General features: G+C 43.3%; 1 protein-coding gene across 1 annotated transcript in view; it reads left to right on the top strand.

Annotated features, from left to right (window-relative positions):
• The window catches only part of ARL3 (ARF like GTPase 3), a 68,170-nt gene that overhangs the window by 2,192 nt on the left and 41,684 nt on the right, over positions 1-24,294 (top strand). Inside the window, exons 2-5 of the mRNA XM_073555758.1 lie at positions 8,071-8,214; positions 8,947-9,063; positions 12,078-12,128; positions 13,053-13,238. Coding sequence (XP_073411859.1) covers positions 8,071-8,214; positions 8,947-9,063; positions 12,078-12,128; positions 13,053-13,238 — 498 coding nt within the window. The remainder of the gene's footprint in view (positions 1-8,070; positions 8,215-8,946; positions 9,064-12,077; positions 12,129-13,052; positions 13,239-24,294) is intronic.

Raw genomic sequence — 24,294 nt, 5'->3', positions numbered from 1 at the left:
TATTGGGGTATGTTCTCACAGTCAGTAAATGCTGCGTACATCCGCAATGTCCAACCTGCAGCGCCCAGCTCTTACAGCATAGTGGGTGGGATTTCAAGAAATCCCATGCCCACTATGCGTGCACCGATACCCGAGGAGACGGACATGTGGCACGTCTTTCCAGACCGCAGCATGTCAATATATGTAGCTGTGTAAATTACCCATTCACTATCATTAGATGCGGTTTCATTATCTTCCTAGTCACGTGCGTATTACGTGCGGGAACGTAGCTTACTTCCCATGTGTACTAATTTACATAATGGTGAATCTTGTGACACTTCCGGAAGTACACGACACAGGAAGTGGAGGAAAGCACAGAGAGAGGTTCCTTCCTTTTAAAAAAATAAATAATAAAAAAAATATAGCGTGGGGTCCCCCTATATCTGTTAACCAGCCAAGAAAAAAGCAGACAGCTGCATCCTGGTATTCTCAGGCTGGCAAGGCCCATGGATTTTAGCCCTCAACAGCCTAAAAATAGCAGCCCGCAGCCGCCCCACAATTGGCGCAACCAAAAATCGGCCAATTGTGGCACTTTACCCCAGAGCTGTGGAGTCGGAGTCGGAGCTCATTTTGGTGGAGTCGGTATAAAATGGACCGACTCCTAAAATATGTAATAAATTGGGTACAGCAGTTCAATGCAGAATGTGCTGAATATTTTTTCATAGGAATTTGGGAAAGTTATGAAATGTCCTATAAATGACTGTTCTATTCCTGATCTAAGGCTACATTCACACACAGCGTTTTTCCTGCGTTTTTTGAGGATACGTTTTTCAGCTGCAAAAGCCGATCAGCTTTTTAAAAAACCGCATCGACTGAAAAGTTTTTGAGCTCATAGCTAATGTTTTCAATAGCAAAAGCAGATTAGAAATCTGCTCTATTCATTTATCCATATCTGTCTATCCATATCTTATCTGTACCAAAAAGAATGAAAGCTGGGTAGCACAGAGACTAACACTCCTTTTTTTAGCACCTCATAGCTGCCCAAAAGGACGCCCAGGACAGGCATTGCTCGTCTTCAGTAACACATCAACATCAATTGAACTTTGGAATAAATAGACTGCATTCATCACCACATCTTCTTAAGGTGCAGGCTTTATTTTCATGTGTAGGGGTGTGCAGTATGAGGTTCTGCAGCAGCTGAGGTGTGCAGTATGAGGTTCTGCGGAACAGTATGAGGTTCTGCCCTCATAAAGAAAAACGAGTAGCCATCATTACTTTAAGAAATGAAGGTCAGTCAGTCTAAAAAATTGGGAAAACTTTGAAAGTGTCCCCAAGTGCAGTGGCAAAAACCATCAAGCGCTACAAAGAACAATGACCCCAAACACACCTCCAGGCTGTGTAAGGGCTATTTGACCAAGAAGGAGAGTGATGGGGTGCTACGCCAGATGACCTGGCCTCCACAGTCACCAGACCTGAACCCAATCGAGATGGTTTGGGGTGAGCTGGACCGCAGAGTGAAGGCAAAAGGTCCAACAAGTGCTAAGCATCTCTGGGAACTCCTTCAAGACTGTTGGAAGACCATTTCTGGTGACTACCTCTTGAAGCTCATCAAGAGAATGCCAAGAGTGTGCAAAGCAATAATCAAAGCAAATGGTGGCTACTTTGAAGAACCTAGAATATAAGACATATTTTCAGTTGTTTCACACTTTTTTGTTAATTATATAATTCCACATGTGTTAATTCATAGTTTTGATGCCTTCAGAATGAATCTACAATTTTCATAGTCATGAAATAAAAGAAAACTCTTTGAATGAGAAGGTGTGTCCAAACTTTTGGTCTGTACTGTATATATGTAATCGATATTACATAGTGTATGACATATTCACAATTTATTACAGTTTTTTGTGTTCTAACGTTGTATTCCAATAAATATTCTGTTCTATCTAAATATCTTGATTATTGGATCATAAAAATGATTAAATGTCTGATGTTCACATTGTACTACAATACATTTTTCACTTAAATATAAGCATTATATGTTGGAGTCGGAGTCAGAGTCGGTGGAAGGGAAATTGAGGAGTCGGAGTCGCAGGTTTGGCTTACCGATTCCACAGCCCTGCTTTACCCAGCTCTTCCCACTTGCCCTGTAGCGGTGGCAAGTGGGGTAATATTTGTGGGGTTGATGCCACCTAATAACTTTTGGGTTTTCATTGGCTGTAAGCCATAATAATCAACATTAAAGGGAATCTGTCACCCCATTTTTCGAGTATCAGATGCCGACACCGCCATCAGGGGCTTATCTACAGCATTCTGTAATGCTGTAGATAAGCTCCCGATGTAACCTGAAAGATAAGAAAAAAGAGTTACCGTATATTATACTCACCCAGGGGAGGTCCGGGTCCGGTTTTGGTCCGATGGGTGTCACGGTCCAGTCCGGCGCCTTCCATCTTCTAACGGTGACGTCCTCTTCTTTGCTGCCTGTCGTGGCTCCTGCGCAGGCGCACTGCTGTGCCTCAACAGAGTCCTGCAGTGCGCAGGCGCCTGGAGAGGTCCTGCACCTGCGCACTGCAGTTTTCTGCTCTGCCCTCAACAGGGCAGAGCAGTGCGCCTGCGCAGGAGCCACGAGAGGCAGCAAAGAAGAGGACGTCACCGTTAGAAGATGGGAGGCGCCGGCCTGGACCACGACACCCATCGGACCAAAACCGGACCGCCCCTGGGTGAGTATAATATATCTCTTTTTTCTTATCTTTCTGGTTACATCGTGGGCTTATCTACAACATTACAGAATGCTGTTCATAAGCCGCTGATGGCGGTGCCGGCAGCTGATACTTGAAAAATGAGGTGACAGATTCCCTCTAACAGAACTAAACACTTGAAATAGATCACTCCGTTTGTAATGACTCTATATCAGGGGTCCTCAAACTTTTTAAACAGGGGGCCAGATCACGGTCCCTCGGACCATTGGAGGGCCGGAATATAGTTTAAAAAAAATTATGAATAAATTCCTGTGCACACTGCACATATCTTATTTAGAGGTAATAAAACAAAAATAGGAACAAATACTATATTAAAAATGAAGTTAAATCATCAAACTTACCGATTTTTTTGGTTCTTCGAATATCCTACACTTCGAGTCAATTTTTTCTCTTTCTTGATATCATTGCTTCCTAGGGATTCAAAATTGCTATTAGTAAAATACCAACATATATACAGCGCTACCAAAACAATATACCAGCAATAAAACTGCCCACACAGAGACATACAGACTGCACTGCCCATCAATGCAGCCTGATCAGTGCCCATCAATGCAGCCTGATCAGTGCCCATCAGCGCAGCCTGATCAGTGCCCATCAATGCAGCCTCACCAGTGCCCATATTGGTGGAACTCCACTTTTACCTCAGGCTCAGACTGGTGTGGTGCAAGAATCCCCAATAGGCAACATTGGTCCCTAAAAGGCAGGTAAATGTCCCCAATAGGCAGCACAGGTCCCCAATAGACAGGTAAATGTCCCCAATAGGCAGCATAGGTCCCCAATAGGCAGGTAAATGTCCCCAATAGGCAGCACAGGTCCCCAATAGGCAGGTAAATGTCCCCAATAGGCAGCAAAGGTCCCCAATAGGCAGGTAAATGTCCCCAATAGGCAGCACAGGTCCCCAATAGGCAGGTAAATGTCCCCAATAGGCAGCACAGGTCCCCAATAGGCAGGTAAATGTCCCCATTAGGCAGCACAGGTCCCCATTAGGCAGGTAAATGTCCCCAATATGCAGCACAGGTCCCCAATAGGCAGGTAAATGTCCCCAATAGGCAGCAAAGGTCCCCAATAGGCAGGTAAATGTCCCCAATAGGCAGCACAGGTCCCCAATAGGCAGGTAAATGTCCCCAATAGGCAGCACAGGTCCCCAATAGGCAGGTAAATGTCCCCATTAGGCAGCACAGGTCCCCATTAGGCAGCACAGGTCCCCAATAGGCAGGTAAATGTCCCCAATATGCAGCACAGGTCCCCATTAGGCAGCACAGGTCCCCAATAGGCAGCACAGGTCCCCATTAGGCAGCACAGTCCCCATTAGGCAGCACAGGTCCCCATTAGGCAGGTAAATGTCCCCATTAGGCAGCACAAGTCCCCATTAGGCAGCACAGGTCCCCAACAGGCAGGTAAATGTCCCCATTAGGCAGCACAGGTCCCCATTAGGCAGCACAGGTCCCCAATAGGCAGGTAAATGTCCCCATTAGGCAGCACAGGTCCCCAATAGGCAGGTAAATGTCCCCATTAGGCAGATAAATGTCCCCATTAGGCAGCACAGGTCCCCAATTGGCAGGTAAATGTCCCCATTAGGCAGCACATGTCCCCATTAGGCAGGTAAATGTCCCCATTAGGCAGGTAAATGTCCCCATTAGGCAGCACAGGTCCCCATTAGGCAGGTAAATGTCCCCATTAGGCAGATAAATGTCCCAAATAGGCCGCACAGGTCCCCATTAGGCAGCACATGTCCCCATTAGACAGGTAAATGACCCCAATAGGACCCGGCATTAAAAAAAAAAAAAAGAAGTACTCACCTATGTCCCCCGCTGCTCTGAAGAGGCGCCCGCTCATCTCAGTCTTCTTCCTGCACAGGCACACAGGCGGCGTGACGTCATCAGGCCGCGCAGGCGGCGTGATGATAATCAGGCCGTCTGTGTGCACTGTGCTCTGCTGTGTACGGAGGGCTGCGTAACGCCTTTCCTCGGCGCCTCGTCCCGCCCGCGATTACAGGGCCCGCCGGCATTGAACTGCAGTGCAGTTCATAAGTTCAATGTCGGCCTGGCGGGGGGCCGGATAAAAGTCCTTGGCGGGCCGCGTGTGGCCCGCGGGCCGTAGTTTGAGGACCCCTGCTCTATATAATATATGAGTTTCACTTTTTGTATTGAAGAACTGAAATAAATTAACTTTTTGATGATATTCTAATTTTGTGAGAAGCACCTGTATCTGCACAACTCGGAGGTTGTGTAAAACTTTAAGACCTTTGTTATTTCTGCATCAGTCCCGGCTAGATTTGGCAACTTTTTGAAAAGTGAGTGGAACTTATTCAGTAGGGGACTCTACCAACAAATTAATCATAATCTGTACCATAAGAAGTGATTCCTGACCACAGAATGGTGTTTACCCTCCCCAACAAGTGTTTCGCTGTAGCTTCCTCAGGGGCAATCTTGATAAATGTTTTCACCTAGATAAAGCGACGGATGAAATGTCTGTTGGGGTCAACACACATACCTGTAGAGGTTAGTGATTTGCTTGAGATAAATACTGTTCTTTTGGCTATGTTATGTCCTTTTATTATGATATTTGTATCTGCTTCTCTTATAAGCTGACACGACTCTATGAAGTACCGTATTTTTCGGATGAAAAAGGCGAAAAATAGGAAAAAAAACTTTTTTTTAATGAAATGGTGGTTCTTATGTAATCCTTGCGTCTTATTGCTTACCGGGGGGTGGTGGCTGGGTGAAGGGGGGTCCCAGGGTCGCTGCTGGGGGGAGGCAAGAGTGGAGTGTTGCTGCAGGCTGGGATGAGGGGGTGTTCCGATGTCTGTGTTTTGGAGTGATTAAAGTAGCAGCATTGTAGGTGAAATTTTTAAGAACGATCATCCACAGTTAAAGGAGTATTCCTGTCTTCAGATCCTATCCCAATATGTAGCAGGTGTAGTAATAATAATATTAGAAAATACCTCCAATTAGAAATGTATAGTTCTTCTGATTCACTATGTTGCATACCCCATGTGCAGGGCATTGCAGCTAAGGTATCTATGGTAACGACCACTCACTTAGTGACAGTTGGTTACAGTAGCTGTTGGCTTTTAGTGGTCGTAACCATGGATATCTGAGTTACTGTAGGGCCCTGCACATGGGGTAAGCTACACAGCGAATCAGTAGAACTATGCTACATTTCTAATTGAATGTATTTCCTAATATTATGATTATTACACCTGCTTCATATGGGGATAGGATCTTGGCGATGGGAATAACACTTTAATTTGCAGATTTTCACCGCGGATTTCAGCCTTTGCAATGCATAGGGCAAAATTTTCTGTTTGCATACTTTCTTTTCACCACATATGTCTAACGTAGCTACTACTTGTGCAGTTCCCCATAGTAATGGCACCGAGTGAGATCTTGAGTCACTGCTAGGACATATGGCCGTGGCGCAGAGCACAGCAGCTCTATCGGCTCAACCACCTCAAAGTACTAAATATCTTTTCTGGTCCCGTGAGTTGGATTTTGAGATCAGATAGAAAACCGAGCCATTGTGTGTTCTACTCCACGTTGGCTCCTGCGTTTCACAACTTGTCTCCTGGGCCATGAGTGGAGCTATGGCTGCCAGTACAATCACCCCGAGCGTCCTGTTTTCTATGCCGGAAGCTGAAATGGGAAATTTTCTGCTGATTTGGCGGCTTTTAGCAAAAATTTAATTTCTGGACAATAAACTTTCCCAAATAATAATTGGGCAGCTGCCTATACATAGCCCTGACTTCACGCTACAGTCATAAAGCGGGCGATCTGAGGGCTTCTGACCTTTCAGTGTTGGCAAGGTATCTATCAATCATCTCTCAATCAATCATATTCGGAAAGGTCAGTAAGAAATGATTCTAACATTCACTGACACTGATCACATCATTCCGATTGACCCGTGACGAGATTTGGCGGTTGTATGGGAGCGGCATTACAGTAGATTCTAGGGTTTTAGATTTTTTTTTTGTACTTTGTCATCTTTTCAGTGCTTTTGTTAACCTTTTCCCTGACACAGGCAATTTTTGGTTTGTTTTTGTTTTTTTTTTTTCTTTTTCATTTTTTTTCTTCCCTTTTTCATAACTTTTTAAACTTTTTATCTTTTCACTGACATAGCCATATGAGGACTTGTTCGAGTTATTTATTTATTTATTTTTTATTCACTTTTAATCACAAAACCACAAAACAATTATGCAATTTGCCTTTTTTTTTTTTTTTTGCTGTTTCATTTCCTCATTTCTAGTGTGGAGATTAAATAATTAAATAATTTTATATTTTTATCTGATTAATTTTAAAAAATTAGTTCTTACTGGGGAGATTTTTTTTTTATATTCTTTACCGGATGGAGCGCTAGTTCGCTGATAAGTTCAAGTCCCTTGAAGAGGCGTTTAAAAAGTTTTGTTTTTTTAAAAAAAAAACACAAAAAATGTAAAAAAAAATCTCCCCAGTAAGAACTAATTTTTAAAAATTAATCAGATAAAAATATAAAATTATTTAATTTTAACTTAAATGCTGTCAGAGATTGACAGGGGAACTTAAAGGGGTTGTCGAGTCTTAGGCTACAGATGTTCTGTGACTGCACACTTGTGAATCCTCACATCGTGCGCACTGCACACTGTGAGGATTCTGCGGCGCCAGCATCGGGAGCGGCCATGTGACTCAATAATGCGATTTGCATCATTCCGGCTACATTCTGCCTACACTTTGTCCAGCCTCGTTCACTACACTTTCACTGAGCGAGGCCACGTCCATCTAGTCGGCACGCCATCGGAGAATCCATACATCCCTTTAAGGGGATTAAACAGCAGCCATTGACACTGGCTCTGGTTGCTGCTGTTAAAAGACAAATGCCGACTGTATAACACAGCCGATAACCTGCCATTTGTGGAGTCTGAACACACTACATACACCAGCACCCGATATGCACCATACATAAATGGCTAACAGCATTTAGAGAGATGCTGTTCTCACCCGTGTGGTCTATAGACAAAGATTTTCTTGAGTGATTCTTTATATAGCAAAAAATTATTTAAAAAAAAAATTTGATCAGTTACATCTGTATGTGATCCATTTTTTTTTGAATGAGCTCTTTAAGGCGCATAAACAATATTTTTAGCAATCAATAGGTGTTAAATGTACGATCGTTGAGAGTCCATGTGCAGAGACCTTCTCCGATCAGGAGACGGTGGTCCCAAAGTCTCCAGCAGGGATGGAGCAGTGACTAGTAGGTGGCCGTAGACGACATATTTCCTTGTTTTTACAAGTTTTGCTAAGTGCATAAATAAAGCATAAATCCTTCTAATAAAAGGGTCCAATTCTGCTTTCCTCTTCAGGGTCTGTTGTCTATGTTGCGTAAACTGAAAAGTGCTCCCGATCAGGAGGTCCGGATCCTGCTCCTGGGTCTCGATAATGCAGGAAAAACCACGCTGCTGAAGCAGTTGGCATCGGAGGACATCAGTCACATCACTCCAACACAAGTGAGCGGCATGGGCCATTGTGGAGCCACTTCATGGAAATGTGGGCCGTGTTACCGTCTATGATTGTTGGTCCACATTTGGTCATATAAGCGACTATTTCCCTATTGTAATCACAGCCTGCGAGTTTCCTAAAGAAGACATGCAAATCAACGGTGATTTCTCAATTATCTGTTGACCCAGGGATCCATCAGACTTATGGCTGACAATCACCATTTTTTAGTCTATTGATAGGACCCAGAATTCGGGTTACTCATTGATCCTAAAAATTCCTTAATCCCCATCATAGTATTTATGTAGGACCCCATATTGATAATACTGGTCAGTATGCGGTTAGCCTTATTCTCTTTGTCAACTCCTGGCTCATCCTCTTCCGTCTTCCAAAACTTGAAGATGACTTTGGTGTAAATTTGTTAGTCATCCAGACTAACTGAAGGCATTCTGTCCCCGATGGGGCTCACAATCTAGATTCCCTATCAGTCTGTCTTTGGAGTGTGGGAGGAAACCGGAGAACCTGGAGGAAACTCACGCAAACACGGGGAGAACATACAAACTTCCTTGCAGATGTTGTCCTTGGTGGGACCCTGGCGCTGCGAGGCTGCGGTGCTAACCACTGAGCCACCTAATGTCCCCCTTCTTACTGTTAACTAAGCAATAGCCATAGAACCATGTTGTGCATCTTCAAAAAAAGGATCATAGATGATTGTTTGTTTGTAATTGCTTTGTGTTTTTAAGGGATTTAATATCAAGAGCGTTCAATCTCAGGGGTTCAAACTCAACGTGTGGGACATAGGCGGACAGAGGAAAATCAGGCCGTACTGGAGGAACTACTTTGAGAATACTGATGTGCTTGTAAGTGCTTTATGTTGTTAGTAGTATATTATACAGCTATGAAATGTGATTATAAGGACCATCAGAGGGTAAGAGAGAAACTTCTACGCTCCCCACCACTGAGACTCCTATTGCCAGGATCGGTCACTTTTGCCCCCCATCTGGATGGAGCGGCGCTGTGCACGCTTGACCTTTGCTTCACTTATTTTTTAAGAGACTGATGGAGACGGTGGCTATATATAGGGCATGGCATTCAAGCATGCACCATTCAGGCAGGTGACAAAAGCGCTCCCTTCTGGCGAATGGCTCATCTGTCAATCCCTCATCTATCTCGAACTTAGCTATCATATCGAAGGGGATGACTTATTGTTAACAGAAAACCACTTCAAGAAATTTTGTAGTTTGTATTCCGTGAAGTTTTTGCATTTTCATGAGACTCAAGACACTGTTTTATATACTGATGGCCTGATCAAGGCCCGCCATGTCACCTTGGGTCTATTTTTATACCCATGTCAATTTTAATTAGTTTCCACATTCACAGCTTCTTATGTAACAGGAGCAGAGACGAGACTTGATCAGGTGATGATGGTACTTGGGGTCCCAAGATGTCCAAAATTTTGGCCTATTCCATTCTATGATTCCATGTGAATAATAAGGGGTCTGAATCATGTGACTGACTGCACAGATAACCCCCTTGAATGCTTCGGGGCAGATGTCTGCTATATTACATAACTGGCGTCCACCATTGACAGCTGATCACTGCTGTTTAATGGGTATCTCCAAGATCCTATCCCAAAATGTAGAAGGTATATTAATAATAATATTATTAGCAAATGACTCCAATCACAAATGTAGTATAGTTCTTCTGATTTGCTATGTCGCTTACCCTATATGCAGGGCATTGCAATAGCTTAGATATCCATGGTAACAGCCACTAACAACTAACAGTCAATATACGAGTATTTGTAACCATGAATAACTAAGCTATTGCAATGCCCTGCAAATGGGGTAAGCAATATAGTGAATCAGTAGAACTATACTACATTTCTAATTGGAGATATTTGCTAGTATTATTACTATTACACCTACTACAAATTGGATTAGGATCTTGGAGATGGGACTACGTTTTTAACCACTTAGATGCCGCTGTGAATCACTGTCGGCAGTATTTAAACTCCATATCCAGCCCTGGCATTGATTTGCTGGTCCATTCTATCCCAGTGTGATTGCTGGGAGCCATCGGAAGGCTATGATATCTAGGTGCCAAGATTGGAATCCTGGTAATCATACTGACTGGGTAATCATGTTCTCAGATCATTTTACTGCATAATTAACTCAGCGAAAATAAAACCCAGAAAATAATGGCGAGTTGCGTTTTGTTTTCACTATTTCACATCATTTAGAATTCTTTTGACCATTTTCCCTTAATCTGTATGGTAAAATGAATGATGTTCAAAACTAGATCTTGTCTGGCAAAAAGCAAGCCCTGGTGTGTCTGTCTTCAGATGTTACATACAAGATACAACGCATTGTGAGGATAAGCTCTTTCCATTACCTCTTCGGTTGAAGGCTTGTATGGACAGAGATTTCTCTGCACTGTATTTCTTCTGCTAAACATTCAAGAGCGTCTCACAAAATTAGAGTATCATCAAAAAGATAATTTATTTCAATTCTTCAATACAAAGAGTGAAACTCAGCAGAGGGAAGCATGAAGTGCCCTAAAATTTCCTGGTAGACGGCGGCGCTGACTTTGGTCTTGATAAAACACAGTGGACCTACACCAGCAGATGACATGGCTCCCCAAACCATCACTGATTGTGGAAACTTCACACTAGACCTCAAGCAGCTTGGAATGTGGCCTCTTCACTCTTCCTCCAGACTCTGGGACCTTGGTTTCCACAATCAGTGATGGTTTGGGGAGCCATGTCAAAATCAGCGCAGTCGTCTACCAGGAAATTTTAGAGCACTTCATGCTTCCCTCTGCCAACAAGCTTTTTAGAGATGGAAATTTCATTCTCCAGCAGGACTTGGCACCTGTCCACACTGCCAAAAGTACCAATACCTGGTGTAAAAACAACAGTATCACTGTGCTTGATTGGCCAGCAAACTCGCCTGACCTTAACCCCATAGAGAATCTATAGGGTATTGTCAAGAGGAAGATGAGAGACACCAGACCCAACAATGCAGATGAGCTGAAGGCTGCTATCAAAGCAACCTGGGCTTCCATAACCCCTCAGCAGTGCCACAGGCTGATCGCCTCCATGCCACGCCGCATTGATGCAGTAACTGATGCAAAAGGAACCCCGACCAAGTACTGAGTTTTAAGTGATTAATGTCATTCATATGTTCAATGTACACATGTTGCTTCATATAACCCCAAAAGTAAAAGTCTAAGGGCATCAGATCCGGGGATTGTGGTGGCCATGGCTTGACAGAACCCCCCTGGTCAAGTGTGCACCATGACTTTACGGACACGCTGTAGATCACTCTGTCTATAATGACTCTAGCTGATATATGATTTTTACTTTTTGTATTGAAGAACTGAAATTAATTAACTTTTTGATGATATTCTAATTTTGTGTGATGCACCTGTATATATGTTATTGTGACTGTTGATAGTCGGTGTACAGCGCTGTAGCATATGTAGCCACTATATAAGCAACAGAAATAAGGGAACAATAAAAACTTTGCTATACATTATATAGTAGTAACCTCTAAGCTTACATTCCCACGATGATTAGGAGGATTTTCTGCAGCTGATGTAAGTCTGTGGAAAAAATTCTGTACAGAATACTTGACGTACCCGCAAGAGAAATTGACATGTTGCTGATTGGAAACTGGCACCGCAGGTCAGTTTACACCGCATTAGAATGAAGCCCAGTGTTCAGGAGAATTCCAAAAATCCGATCTGCTTTGCTGTAACTGTGAGACGCTGCGTTCATGATGCAGCAAAGGCACGCAGTGTCAAAAGAGCAGCAAAAGCTAATGGTGGGAACGTAGCCTAATGAAGTCCTCTTCCTTTTGTCTTTATTTAGATATATGTCATTGACAGCGCAGACAGAAAACGTTTTGAAGAAACGGGTCAGGTTGGTATTTATCTTGCCTTTTTCTGATTGACCGCATATTTGTACAGTGGTTTAAAGGGGTTTTCCATTACTATGATATCAATGACTTTAAGGGCCTGTTCCCTTTCAATTAAATTTCTTCACTGGCTTCAGAGTTCACTATTAAGACAAACAAACTGCCCTGTACTCACCTTCCCCGGTTCCACCAGAAAGTGTCTATCATTGTTGGCGTTAGCTATGGCGGTGACATCTCCGTGACGGAGCAGAAGCCAAACCGTGAGCTTACCGTTTGCATGGGGACGCCCCGTTCAGAGCTGATGAGCTCACCATGGCAAGTGCACAGTTGATGTGACGTCAGCACCATAGCCAGCGCCAGACACTAGGAATGGTGGCAAAGACTCAACGGTTGACCTGGGGCAGGTGAGTATAGTGTTTTGTTTTTTTTTGTAGAGAATTGCTGCAAGGAGAGAGATTTAATTGAAAGGAAAGTACAACTTTAACTTACTTATCCGCCCTGTTGAGGGCAGAGCAGAGTACTGCAGTGCACAGGCAGCGGGAAAGGTCAGAGAGGCCCATCACCTGCTGTACTTTGCTCTGCCCTCACCGTTTCTTACTGAGCTGTGCTAAAAGGGTTTGACCGCTTTATAGAAACCATTCTACACATCTGCGGGAGTTCCAGATCTGACCTCACCAATGTGATCTTTCCATATGTACCACAGACATGTCTCGGAATAACTTCCCTGATCGCGCCATTTCAGGCTTTTCTGCGTGACTTCTCTCTGGATGATGCAGGTCTCCAAACTGGCTAACTGGGAAGCGTACATATGCCATATCATATTTCCTGATAATGGGCCTTGTAGTTTGGGGGTGCATCTGATACATAGACCCAAGAGAGCAAATCATCTGCCACAAATCTCTTTCCTGTTTTTTTTTTAAATATCTAAGGAATTGGCTGAACTTTTGGATGAGGAGAAACTGAGTGGAGTCCCTGTTCTGATCTTTGCTAATAAACAGGATTTACTGACGGCCGCACCGGCCTCAGAAATAGCGGAAGGCCTAAATTTGCACACAATCAGAGACAGAGTCTGGCAGATCCAGTCGTGTTCAGCCCTCACAGGAGAGGGAGTACAGGTGGGTGAAATGTCCTAGATAATATAGTAAATATCATTTAATACAGGTTTTTTGGTATTCTGCACTGTTTTTTACAATGGTGTCTGGCGGGAATAGGTGTATTTTTCGCTTTATAAGATGCACCTGATTATAAGACATAGCTAGATTTTAGAGAGGAAAATAAGAAAAAAAAATATTTTGAGCCAAATAGTGTGCAAAAACCTTTAATAAAATACAAAAAATATCTGTGTGGCACTCTTTTATGGGGGATCTGTGAATTACAGTAAAGTGCCTGCAGTACCGTATACTGTGACTACCACACCCCTTATCCTCAGGAATACACCCACTTACTGTATACATGGATGTGTTCGGAAAGATGAGGGAGGTGGTAGTCCCATTTGCAATAAACACTTTGGACACTATATTACAGTGTATATTTACATTAAATATGGCTAGAAGCCCTTTCATCCTTCAGAATATACCCATTCATACAGTATATTCTGAAGGATGATGGGGGTTGTTTGCTCACCTTTCCTAAAAGGATCTCGGACTTGTGAATACCGTAGTTGCAACATTAAATAGTGTGCAGGGACGGATATGTGATTGGAGGCAGCTCCGCAACAGTTCCCTCCACCCTCATTCTCCTGTAATAAAGGTAAAATAAAAAAACAGCAATGTACCATACCTGTCCGTCGTTCTGTCACACGCCGTAGTCCATGTCTGGCGAATAAACAGTTTTCAACCTGGACGGTGTCAAGATGCGCTGGTAAACAAAGTGCTGTGAGCATCATTGACCATACATGATAGATGGCTCTTAGCTGAATGGTTGTTCGGCTGACAACTATCTATCCTGAATTACAGTGCCTTGCGAAAGTATTCGGCTCCCTGGAACTTTTCAACCTTTTCCCACATATCATGCTTCAATCATAAAGATACCAAATGTAAATTTTTGGTGAAGAATCAACAACAAGTGGAACACAATTGTGAAGTTGAACGAAATGTATTGGTTATTTTAAATTTTTGTTTGAATGTAAAAACTGAAAAGTGGGGCGTGCAATATTATTCGGCCCCTTTAACTTAATACTTTGTTGCGCCACCTTTTGCTGTGATTACAGCTGCAAGTCGCTTGGGGTATGTCTCTTATCAGTTTTGTACATTGAGAGACTGAAATTCTTGCCCATTCTTCCTTGGCAAATAGCTCTAGCTCAGTGAGGTTTGATGGAGATTGTTTGTGAACAGCAGTTTTCAGCTCTTTCCACAGATTCTCAATTGGATTCAGGTCTGGACTTTGACTTGGCCATTCTAACACCTGGATACGTTTATTTGTGAGCCATTCCATTGTAGATTTTGCTTTATGTTTGGGATCATTGTCTTGTTGGAAGACAGATCTCCGTCCCAGTCTCAGGTCTTTTGCAGACTCCAACAGGTTTCCTTCAAGAATGGTCCTGTATTTGGCTCCATCCATCTTCCCATCAATTTTAACCATCTTCACTGTCTCTGCTGAAGAAAAGCGGGCCCAAACCATGATGCTGCCACCACCATGTTTGACAGTGGGGATGATGTGTTCAGAGTGATGAGCTGTGTTGCCTTTGCACCAAACATAGCGTTTGGCATTGTTGCCAAAAAGTTCGATTTTGGTTTCATCTGACAAGAGCACCTTCTTCCACATGTTTGGTGTGTCTCCCAGATGGCTTGTTGCAAACTTTAAACAACACTTTCTATGGATATCTTTGAGAAATGGCTTTCTTCTTGCCACTCTTCCATAAAGGCCAGATTTGTGCAGTGTACGACTGATTGTTGTCCTATGGACAGACTGTCCCACCTCAGCTGTAGATCTCTGCAGTTCATGCAGAGTGATCATGGGCCTCTTGGCTGCATCTCTAATCAGTCTTCTCCTTGTTTGAGATGAAAGTTTCGAGAAACGGCCGGGTCTTGGTAGATTTGTAGTCGTATGATACTAATTCCATTTCAATATGATCGCTTGCACAGTGCTCCTTGGGATGTTTAAAGTTTTGGAAATCATTTTGTATCCAAATCCGGCTTTAAACTTCTCCACAACAGTATCACGGACCTGCCTGTTGTGTTCCTTGGTCTTCATGATGCTCTCTGTGCTTCAAACAGAACCCTGAGACTATCACAGAGCATTTATACAGAGACTTGATTACACACAGGTGGATTATATTTATCATCATTAGTCATTTAGGACAACATTGGATCATTCAGAGATCCACAATGAACTTCTGGAGTGAGTTTGCTGCACTGAAAGTAAAGGGGCCGAATAATATTTCACGCCCCACTTTGGGGCCGAATAATATTTCACGCCCCACTTTTCAGTTTTTGCATTTCCAGAAAAATTTAAAATAACCAATAAATTTCGTTCAACTTCACAATTGTGTCCCACTTGTTGTTGATTCTTCACCAAAAATTTACATGTGGTATCTTTATGTTTGAAGCATGATATGTGGGAAAAGGTTGAAAAGTTCCAGGGGGCCGAATACTTTCGCAAGGCACTGTATTTCTTCAGAGCTGCTGTCAGGCTTTTCTGGCGGCGGCTTTTCTCTCTGCAAATATTGGCAGTCTGAAATCGGACATGCAGGATCTTGTCGAGGGGCCCCCAAACACATTGGTTATGGTTGAGGTTGGTCTAAAATGTATGGGGGCCTATACCCTTCCAGCAGCCAGCCCTGTTGGCCACTTCTTCTAACAGAAAAATCATGCCTGGGGTGCCAGGATCCTGTTGATCATCCACGTTTTGGTTGAGGTTGTCTCTAGTGATTGTATGGGCACTTTTGTAGTGTGTAATGTTGCCTGTATTATATTTGTGTGTTTTACTGTTGGAAGTGAAGAATTTTTCCCAAATTACAGGGTTCTGCTTCAAATCTGGTAACTTCCAAGTTTTTTAATGAGCCAAAACCATTGGATTTAAATGACCTTTCAACCTTCTAGAGAACTTGTCACCAGGTTTGGGGCCACTGCACCACCATCATATCCTTATGCAGCTGGGGTGGAGTGTGTCAAACATGTCTGTGCCAAAACACCCAGCAACATTGGTAATAAAACAGTTTATCATCACTTTGAGTTTGGAAGAAGAAAGCAGACACAATGGCATTGCATATATAAAGCAGAGGGTGGTGCAGTAAAATAAGGTATGGTATGCTCCACTTCATCAATGCATGCGCCACTGCCGATGGCATCCTCTCTCTAGTAATGAATGCATTTATTCTTCATTTTTACTACCCAATGCCGGGAGAGGTGGTTTTTCTCCTGGGCTTGTTTGAAATGCTAAATCCCAGCTGAAAAAGGATTGGCTGGTGGAGTAGAGGCTTCAAACCTAGTGATAGGTTCCTTATAACAGATCTTCTCCGGTGCTACAGAATTCAAAGGTTTGTGTCTTATAGTGAATATGTGAGCAGATTTTGCTATGTAATCTGTTAGCCGCATGATATAGGGGCAGAGACCTTGATTCCAGCAATGTGTCACTTACCGGGCTGTGTTTTTGTTTCAATAAAATCAGTGTTTTACCAACTGGACATTATCACTAGAGCACTGGATGTCTCGTACCTTCTGGTCCAACCTCGCCCCCACCACTGATTAGCAGCTTTCTGCCTTTGGCAGCTTCCTGTGCACACCGTGCAATCGGTGGTGTGGGTGGGTTTATACAGAGCTCAGCATTCATAGCACTGCTACACCTACAGCAGAGAAAACTGTGATTCTATCACAACTGATCCCCTAGTGAACTTGGAATCAGGGTCTCTGTCTCTACATCATGCTGGTCAACCAATCTGAAGCTGCAGCAGGAAATACTGATGTGGAAATGTAATATTACAGCACATGCTCAATATCAAAAAGGTCAGCTCTGCCATAGCGAGAGACGTTCTCTTTTTCAGCTACTAAACTCTGTGACAGGGCCACATACACTCGGTCTTCGTGTGTTGTACATGGCCATATTTAAAAGCCCACAGTGTCGCATGAGTCCTTACAGTACCTCTTCTGTATGTTAAGGGTTAACCAAGGGTATTCGGTGCAGAAATTTCTGTATCTCTTGGCAGGAAAAACGCTACGTAAAAAATGTGTCCTGTTTTTGCTGTGTTTTTGTTGTATACTCTTAGGTTAACGCAAAAAGAATTGACACGCTGCAGATTTAAATCTGCATCAGATCTGCAATGTGTGCATGAGACTTCAGGTTTCTCATTCGCCGGCATCAGGAAACCCTTTAGGTTTTGTGACAAAACTGCATGGAAACGAAGCTGCAAAAACGCAACGTGTGCACAGAGCTACTGCAACTCTTCTGATCGGTCTCTCTGTTACTAAACTCTCCTGCCTCCAATCCATCCTGAATGCGGCTGCCAGGATCATATTTCTGTCTAGTCGCTTCACTGAAGCCTCCACCTTGTGCCAGCCATTACACTGGTTACCCATTTGCTACAGAATACAATGTAAACTCCTATCTCTCACTCACAAAGCGCTCCACAGTTCTGCACCACCCGCATCGCGGAAAAAATCGCAGCATGCTCATTCTTTTGTGCGGAATCGCAAAGAATTGCCGCGATTCCGCACCCATAGGAATGCATGAGAATCGCTTACTTCCCGCATGTGGCTATGCCCACCATGCGCGAAGTTAAGCGTCTCATGTGCGGTTGGTACCCACGGTGTGGAGGAGAGGAGACTGTCCTTCAGGCCCTGGGTACCATACCCCTGTAAAAAAAAGAATAAAAAATAAAAAATCGGGGTATATTTACCTTCCGACGTCCCGCGCTGCATTCCCGGCCTAAGCGTTCCCAGTAATGCCTTGCGGCAAGGTCCTGTGATGACGTAGTCTCGCGTGACTCCAGCGGTCTCGCGAGATCGCTATAGCAACGCGAGACTACGTCATCACAGGTCTCGCAAGGCATTACTGGGAACGCTGTGGCCCAGGATGGCAGCGCGGGACGTCGGAAGGTAAATATACCCCGATTTTTTTTATTTTTTTTAGCATTTTAACATTCTATCTTTTACTATTGATGCCGCATAGGCGGCCTCAATAGTAAAAACCTGGTCACACTTGTCAAACACTATGTTTGACCAGTGTGACCAACCTGTCAATCACTTTCCAAGCGATGCATCAAATCGCTTGGAAAGTGCTTGAATATCGCACGTGAAAATCGCGGCAAAATCGCGATCATAATCGCGGTAAAATCGCTGTGAAATCACGCGGAAAAAAGCGCACGATTTCTGGGAAAGAGTCCGGTTTTTAGTGAGCGTTTTAAAACGCTACGTGGGCACATAGCCTAACCCACGTTTTTAAGTGTTCTTTAAAACCAAATCTCTTTAAACAGGCCTATCACCTCAACTCACTAACCTAACTCTTCCATGTTCCCGCCTTCTAAATATTATCCAGAATCTGCTCCCTCCTATTTATCTGTCTCCACAACCTCCATGCACATGATAACTGCACCTGATAATTGCACTTACACATGCTGGCTGATGGCCTTATCATGAAGCTTTAGATGAAAACCCCTATTTATTACAATTGGATCTGAAATAACCTGCACCTTTCACCTATGGTGTCCCCCCCCCCCATTTCCTTATAGATTGTAAGCTTGCGCGCAGGGACCTCACTCCTAATGTCACTGTTTACACGTTCTTGCCTTGTATTGAATTTATTGTCTGTATATGTCCACGCTTAATTGTAAAATGCTGCGGAATATGTTGGCGCCATATAAAATAAAATTATTATTATGGTTAGCACTGCAGCCTTGCAGCGCTGGGGTCCTGGTTCAAACCCCACCAAATACAACATCTGCAAGAAGTTTGTATGTTCTCCCCGTGTTTGCGTGGGTTTCCTCTGGGTTCTCTGGTTTCCTCCCACACTCCAAAGATATACTGTTAGGGAATTTTGATTGTGAGCCCCTACAGGGACAGCGATGATAATGTGTGCAAACTGTAAAGCGCTGCGGAATATGTTGGCGGTATATAAAAATAAAGATTATTATTATTGTAGAGCACTGATGAGACTCTTGGGAGTCAGTCTAGGAAATGGTCACCTACTGTAGAACTAGTTTTGTGCCATGGAGATGACGCCTAATTGACTCTAAACTGTGTAGATTATATGATTTAGTTTAGGCTGTGAAGAAATAGCCTTAAACCTATGTGCCCACGGTGCGTGTTAAAACGCATACCAAAAACTGGACTCCTTCCCAGAAATCGCGCGTTTTTTTCCGCGCGATTTCACAGCGATTTTACCGCTATTATGATCGTAATTTTGCCGCGATTTTCGTTTGAGATATTCAAGCACTTTCCAAGCGATTTGAAGCATCGCTTGGAAAGTGATTGACAGGTTGGTCACACTCGTCAAACATAGTGTTTGACAAGTGTGACCAGGTTTTTACTATTGAGGCCGCCTATGCAGCATCAATAGTAAAAGATAGAATGTTAAAATGCTAAAAAAAATAAAAAAATCGGGGTATATTTACCTTCCGGCGTCCCGCGCTGCCATCCCGGGCCTCAGCATTCCCAGCGATGCCTTGCGCGAGACCTGTGATGACGTAGTCTCGCGTTGCTATAGCGATCTCGCGAGACCACGTCATTACAGGGCCTTGCCGCAAGGCATTACTGGGAACGCTTAGGCCGGGAATGCAGCGCGGGATGCCGGAAGGTAAATATACCCCGATTTTTTATTTTTTATTCTTTTTTTTACAGGGGTATGGTACCCAGGGCCTGGAGGACAGTCTCCTCTCCTCCACACCGTGGGTACCAACCGCACATGAGACGCTTAACTTCCCGCATGGTGGGCATAGCCACATGCGGGAAGTAAGCGATTCTCATGCATTCCTATGGGTGCGGAATCACGGCAATTCTATGCGATTCCGCACAAAAGAATGAGCATGCTGCGATTTTTTCCGCGATGCGATTCCGCCGCGGAAAAAAGCGCAGCATTAGCACAGCATGTGCAGAATGCCATAGGAATGCATGGGGGCGTTCTGTACACGATTTTTAAATGTTTTCGCTGCGTTTTCGCGCCGAAAATCGCGGCAAAAACGCTTAAAAATCGCTACGTGGGCACATAGCCTAAATGGATGTTCCCAACTGAGACTTTTGTGGAAAATAGACAGGATATACTCTACATGTCTAATACACGCAAGTCCAGATCTATGAGGATAGTAGGGTTCCATGCTCGGCAATTTCTATAATTTCCCTTGATTTGCCCCTTCATTAATATTTTGCCCCAGCACAGGGGACCCCTATTCTCCACATACTGTAGATGTTGTGCAGAAGGTTGGATTCGCATTTTTCAAACATTTATGCCATATCCTAAATCTTATAATAATAATAATAATAATATTATTTTTTTATAAAGCACCATTTGTTCCATGGTGCTGTACATGAGAAGGGGGTTACATACAAATTACAGATACCACCTACAGTAAACAAACTAACAATCACAGACTGATACAGAGGGGAGAGGACCCGGCCCTTGCAGGCTTACATTCTACAGGATCGTGGGGAAGGAGACAGTAGGTTGGGGGGTTGCAGCAGCTCCAGTGATGGTGAGGCGGTAGCTCCAGTAGTGGTGAGGAGGCAGCGAGAATCATTGCAGGCTGTAGGCTTTCCTGAAGAGATGGGTTTTCAGGTTCCGTCTGAAGGATCCGAGTGTGGTTGATAGTCGGACATGTTGGGGCAAAGAATTCCAGAGGATGGGGGCTATTCGGGAGAAGTCTTGGAGGCGGTTGGGTGAGGAGCGAATAAGTGTGGAGGAGAGGAGGTCTTGGGAGGACTGGAGATTATGTGAGGGACGGTATCGGGAGATTAGTTCAGAGACAAATGGGGGAGACCGTAACAGATGACCTTGTAGGTCAGTATTAGTAATTTGAACTGGATATGCTGAGGGAATGGGAGCCAGTGAAGAGATTTGCAGAGGGGAGAAGCGGAGGAGTAGCAAGGAGAGAGATGAATTAGTCGGGCAGCAGAGTTAAGGATGGACTGCAGAGGTACGAGGGTGTTAGCAGGGAGGCCACAGAAAAAGGATGTTGCAGTAGTCGAGGCGGTAGATGATGAGGGCATGCACAAGCATTTTAGTAGATTGCGGGTTGAGGAAAGGACGGATTCTGGAAATATTTTTGAGCTGGAGGCAACAGGAGGTAGAAGGAGCTTGGATGTGCGGTTTGAAGGGCAGGGCAGAGTCAAAGGTTACTCCGAGGCAGCGGATTTCCAGTACGGGGGAAAGCGTGATATCGTTAATTGTGATAAATAGGTCAGGTAAGGAAGATCTGTGAGATGGAGGAAAGATGATGAGTTCAGATTTGTACACATTGAGCTTGAGGAAGCGAGAGGAGGAGGATGACTACCTTATATGACTACCTTGGCTGGGTAGATGACACAAGATCAATTTCTTAAAGGATTATTCCTATCTCCCAAGTTCCTATCCAAATATGTAGTAGGTGTAATAATCATAATATTAACAAATACCTCCAATTACAAATGTAGTATACAGTGAGTACGGAAAGTATTCAGACTCCTTTACATTTTTCATTCTTTGTTTCATTGCAGCCATTTGGTAAATTCTAAAAAAAAAAATTTCTCATTACTGTACACTCTGCACTTCATCTTGACCGAAAATAAACAGAAATGTAGAAATTTTTGCCAATTTATTAAAAAAGAAAAACTGAAATATCACATGATCATAAGTATTCAGACCCTTTGCTCAGCATTGAGTAGTAGCAGCCTTTTGAGCTAGTACAGCCATGAGTCTTCTTGGGAATGATGCAACAATTTTTCACACCTGGATTTGGGGATCCTCTGCCATGCTTCCTTTCAGATCCTCTCCAGTTCCATCAGGTTGGATGGTGAACATTGGTGGACAGCCATTTTCAGGTCTCTCCAGAGATGCTCAATTGGGTTTAGGTCAGGGCTCTGGCTGGGCCAGTCAAGAATGGTCACAGAGTTGTTCTGAAGCCACTCCTTTGTTATTTTAGCTGTGTGCTTAGGGTTATTGTCTTGTTGGAAGGTGAACCTTCGGCCAAGTCTGAGGTCCAGAGTACTCCCGAAGAGGTTTTCAACCAGGATATCTCTGTACTTGGCCGCATTCATGTTTCCTTCAATTGCAACCAGTTGTCCTGTCTCTGCAGCTGAAAAAAACCCCATAGCATGATGCTGCCACCACCATGTTTCACTGTTGGGATTGTATTGGGTACGTGATGAGCAGTGCCTGGTTTTCTCCACACATACTGCTTAGAATTATCACTAATAAGTTCTATCTTCATCTCATCAGTCCAGAGACTCTTATTTCTCCTATTCTGGGAGTCCTTCATGTGTTTTTTTAGCAAACTATGCGGACTTTCTTATGTCTGGCACTGAGGAGAGGCTTCATCTGCCATAAAGGTCCCACTGGTGGAGGGCTGCAGTGATAGTTGACTTTATGGAACTTTCTCCCATCTCCCTACTGCATCTCTGGAGCTCAGCCAAAGTGATCTTGGGGTTCTTCTTTAACTCTCTAATCAAGTCTCTTCTCCCACAATTGCTCAGTTTGGCTGGACGGCCAAGTCTAGGAAGACTTCTGGTGGTCCCAAACTTCTTCCATTTAAGGAAGAAGTTTGCTCTTAGGAACCTTGAGTACTGCAGAAATTCTTTTTTAACCTTGGCCAGATCTGTGCCTTGCTACAATTCTGTCTCTGAGCTCCTTGGCCAGTTCTTTGGCCTCATGATTCTCATTTGGTCTGACATGCACTGTGAGCTGTGAGGTCTTATATAGACAGGTGTGTGCCTTTACAAATCAAGTCCTATCGGTTTAATTAAGCACAGCCGGACTCCAATGAAGGAGTAGAACCATCTCAAGGAGGATCACAAGGAAATGGACAGCATGCGACATATATGAGTGTCTTAGCAAAGGGTCTGAATACTTATGACCGTGATAATTCAGTTTGTTTTGTTTTTTTATAAATTTGCAAAAATTTCTACATTTCTGTTATTTTTTTTCAGTCAAGATGGGGTGCAGAGTGTACATTAATGAGGAAAAAATTAACTTTTTTGAATTCACCAAATGGCTGCAATGAAACAAAGAATGAAAAATGTAAAGGGGTCTGAATACTTTCCATACCCACTGTATACTACATTTGTAATTGGGGATATTAGCTAATATTATGATAATTAAACCTACTACATATTGGGAAAGGAACTTGGGAATACTTTCTGTACCCACTGTAGTTCTTCTGATTCTCTATGTCGCTTACCCCATGTGCAGGGCATTGTAGTATCTTAGATATCCATGGTTACGACCCCTGACCACTGTCACTGTATGAGTGGTCGTAACCATGGATAGGATTTTGGAGATTGGAATACCCCTTTAGTTACTCAGACTGCAATTGACATCCAACAAAACTAAGCTCGTCAATCTATCCTGACAAATCTTGCAAAACATTGTTTTTTGTTTCTGCCAATTTTTTTTTTTTTTTTTTTTTTTTAAAGGTAGATTTACAAAGTTTTATAGCTTATGACTCAGTGAAGAAAGGTTGCAGTTCATGGTGCATATTGGGCTGTAAAATGTGATTTTCCACACTAGGATTTTGCGGGTGAAGTTGAAGCATCCCGCAAGTTATCAGTTATGTGAGATATTGCTACAAATTATAGTGCACATCTATGCTTCCTCTGGCACAAAAACAGCCAAAAATGCACCAAATTTATTGACCCATGTGGACATTATAATCCAGCTCACTTCAGTTTAAGCCTAAATTTTGGTCTCTGAAAATGGATTCTTGGGCTGTGAGTAGGTTCTTACATACAGTATATCCACATATTGGCTTACAGCACATCAGGAAACCTACAAATTAAAAAAATACCTATTTTTAAATCAGTTTTTTGTGATAAATAGTTTTTTCCATTTGTTTTTTTTGCGTTTTTTGCTTATCACAATCTGTAAAAAACAAAATGATCTTTCAATTTACATGCTGGCCGTTCTGACTATTTTAAATGCTTTCTTCCTGTCCTTGCTTGGTGATCCTGCCTCTGATGATAATGAAACTGCAGTAAACAGGCAGGATCACAACGACTGGTCATGCCTTAATTCCCAGCTGATAACACACATTCAACCAGTCACAATAGGTGA

Source organism: Dendrobates tinctorius, unplaced genomic scaffold (assembly GCF_039654945.1).
Source record: "Dendrobates tinctorius isolate UK_male_01 unplaced genomic scaffold, ASM3965494v1 ptg000230l, whole genome shotgun sequence".
Classification (NCBI taxonomy): domain Eukaryota; kingdom Metazoa; phylum Chordata; class Amphibia; order Anura; family Dendrobatidae; genus Dendrobates; species Dendrobates tinctorius.
This window is presented reverse-complemented; position numbering and strand designations above follow the sequence as displayed.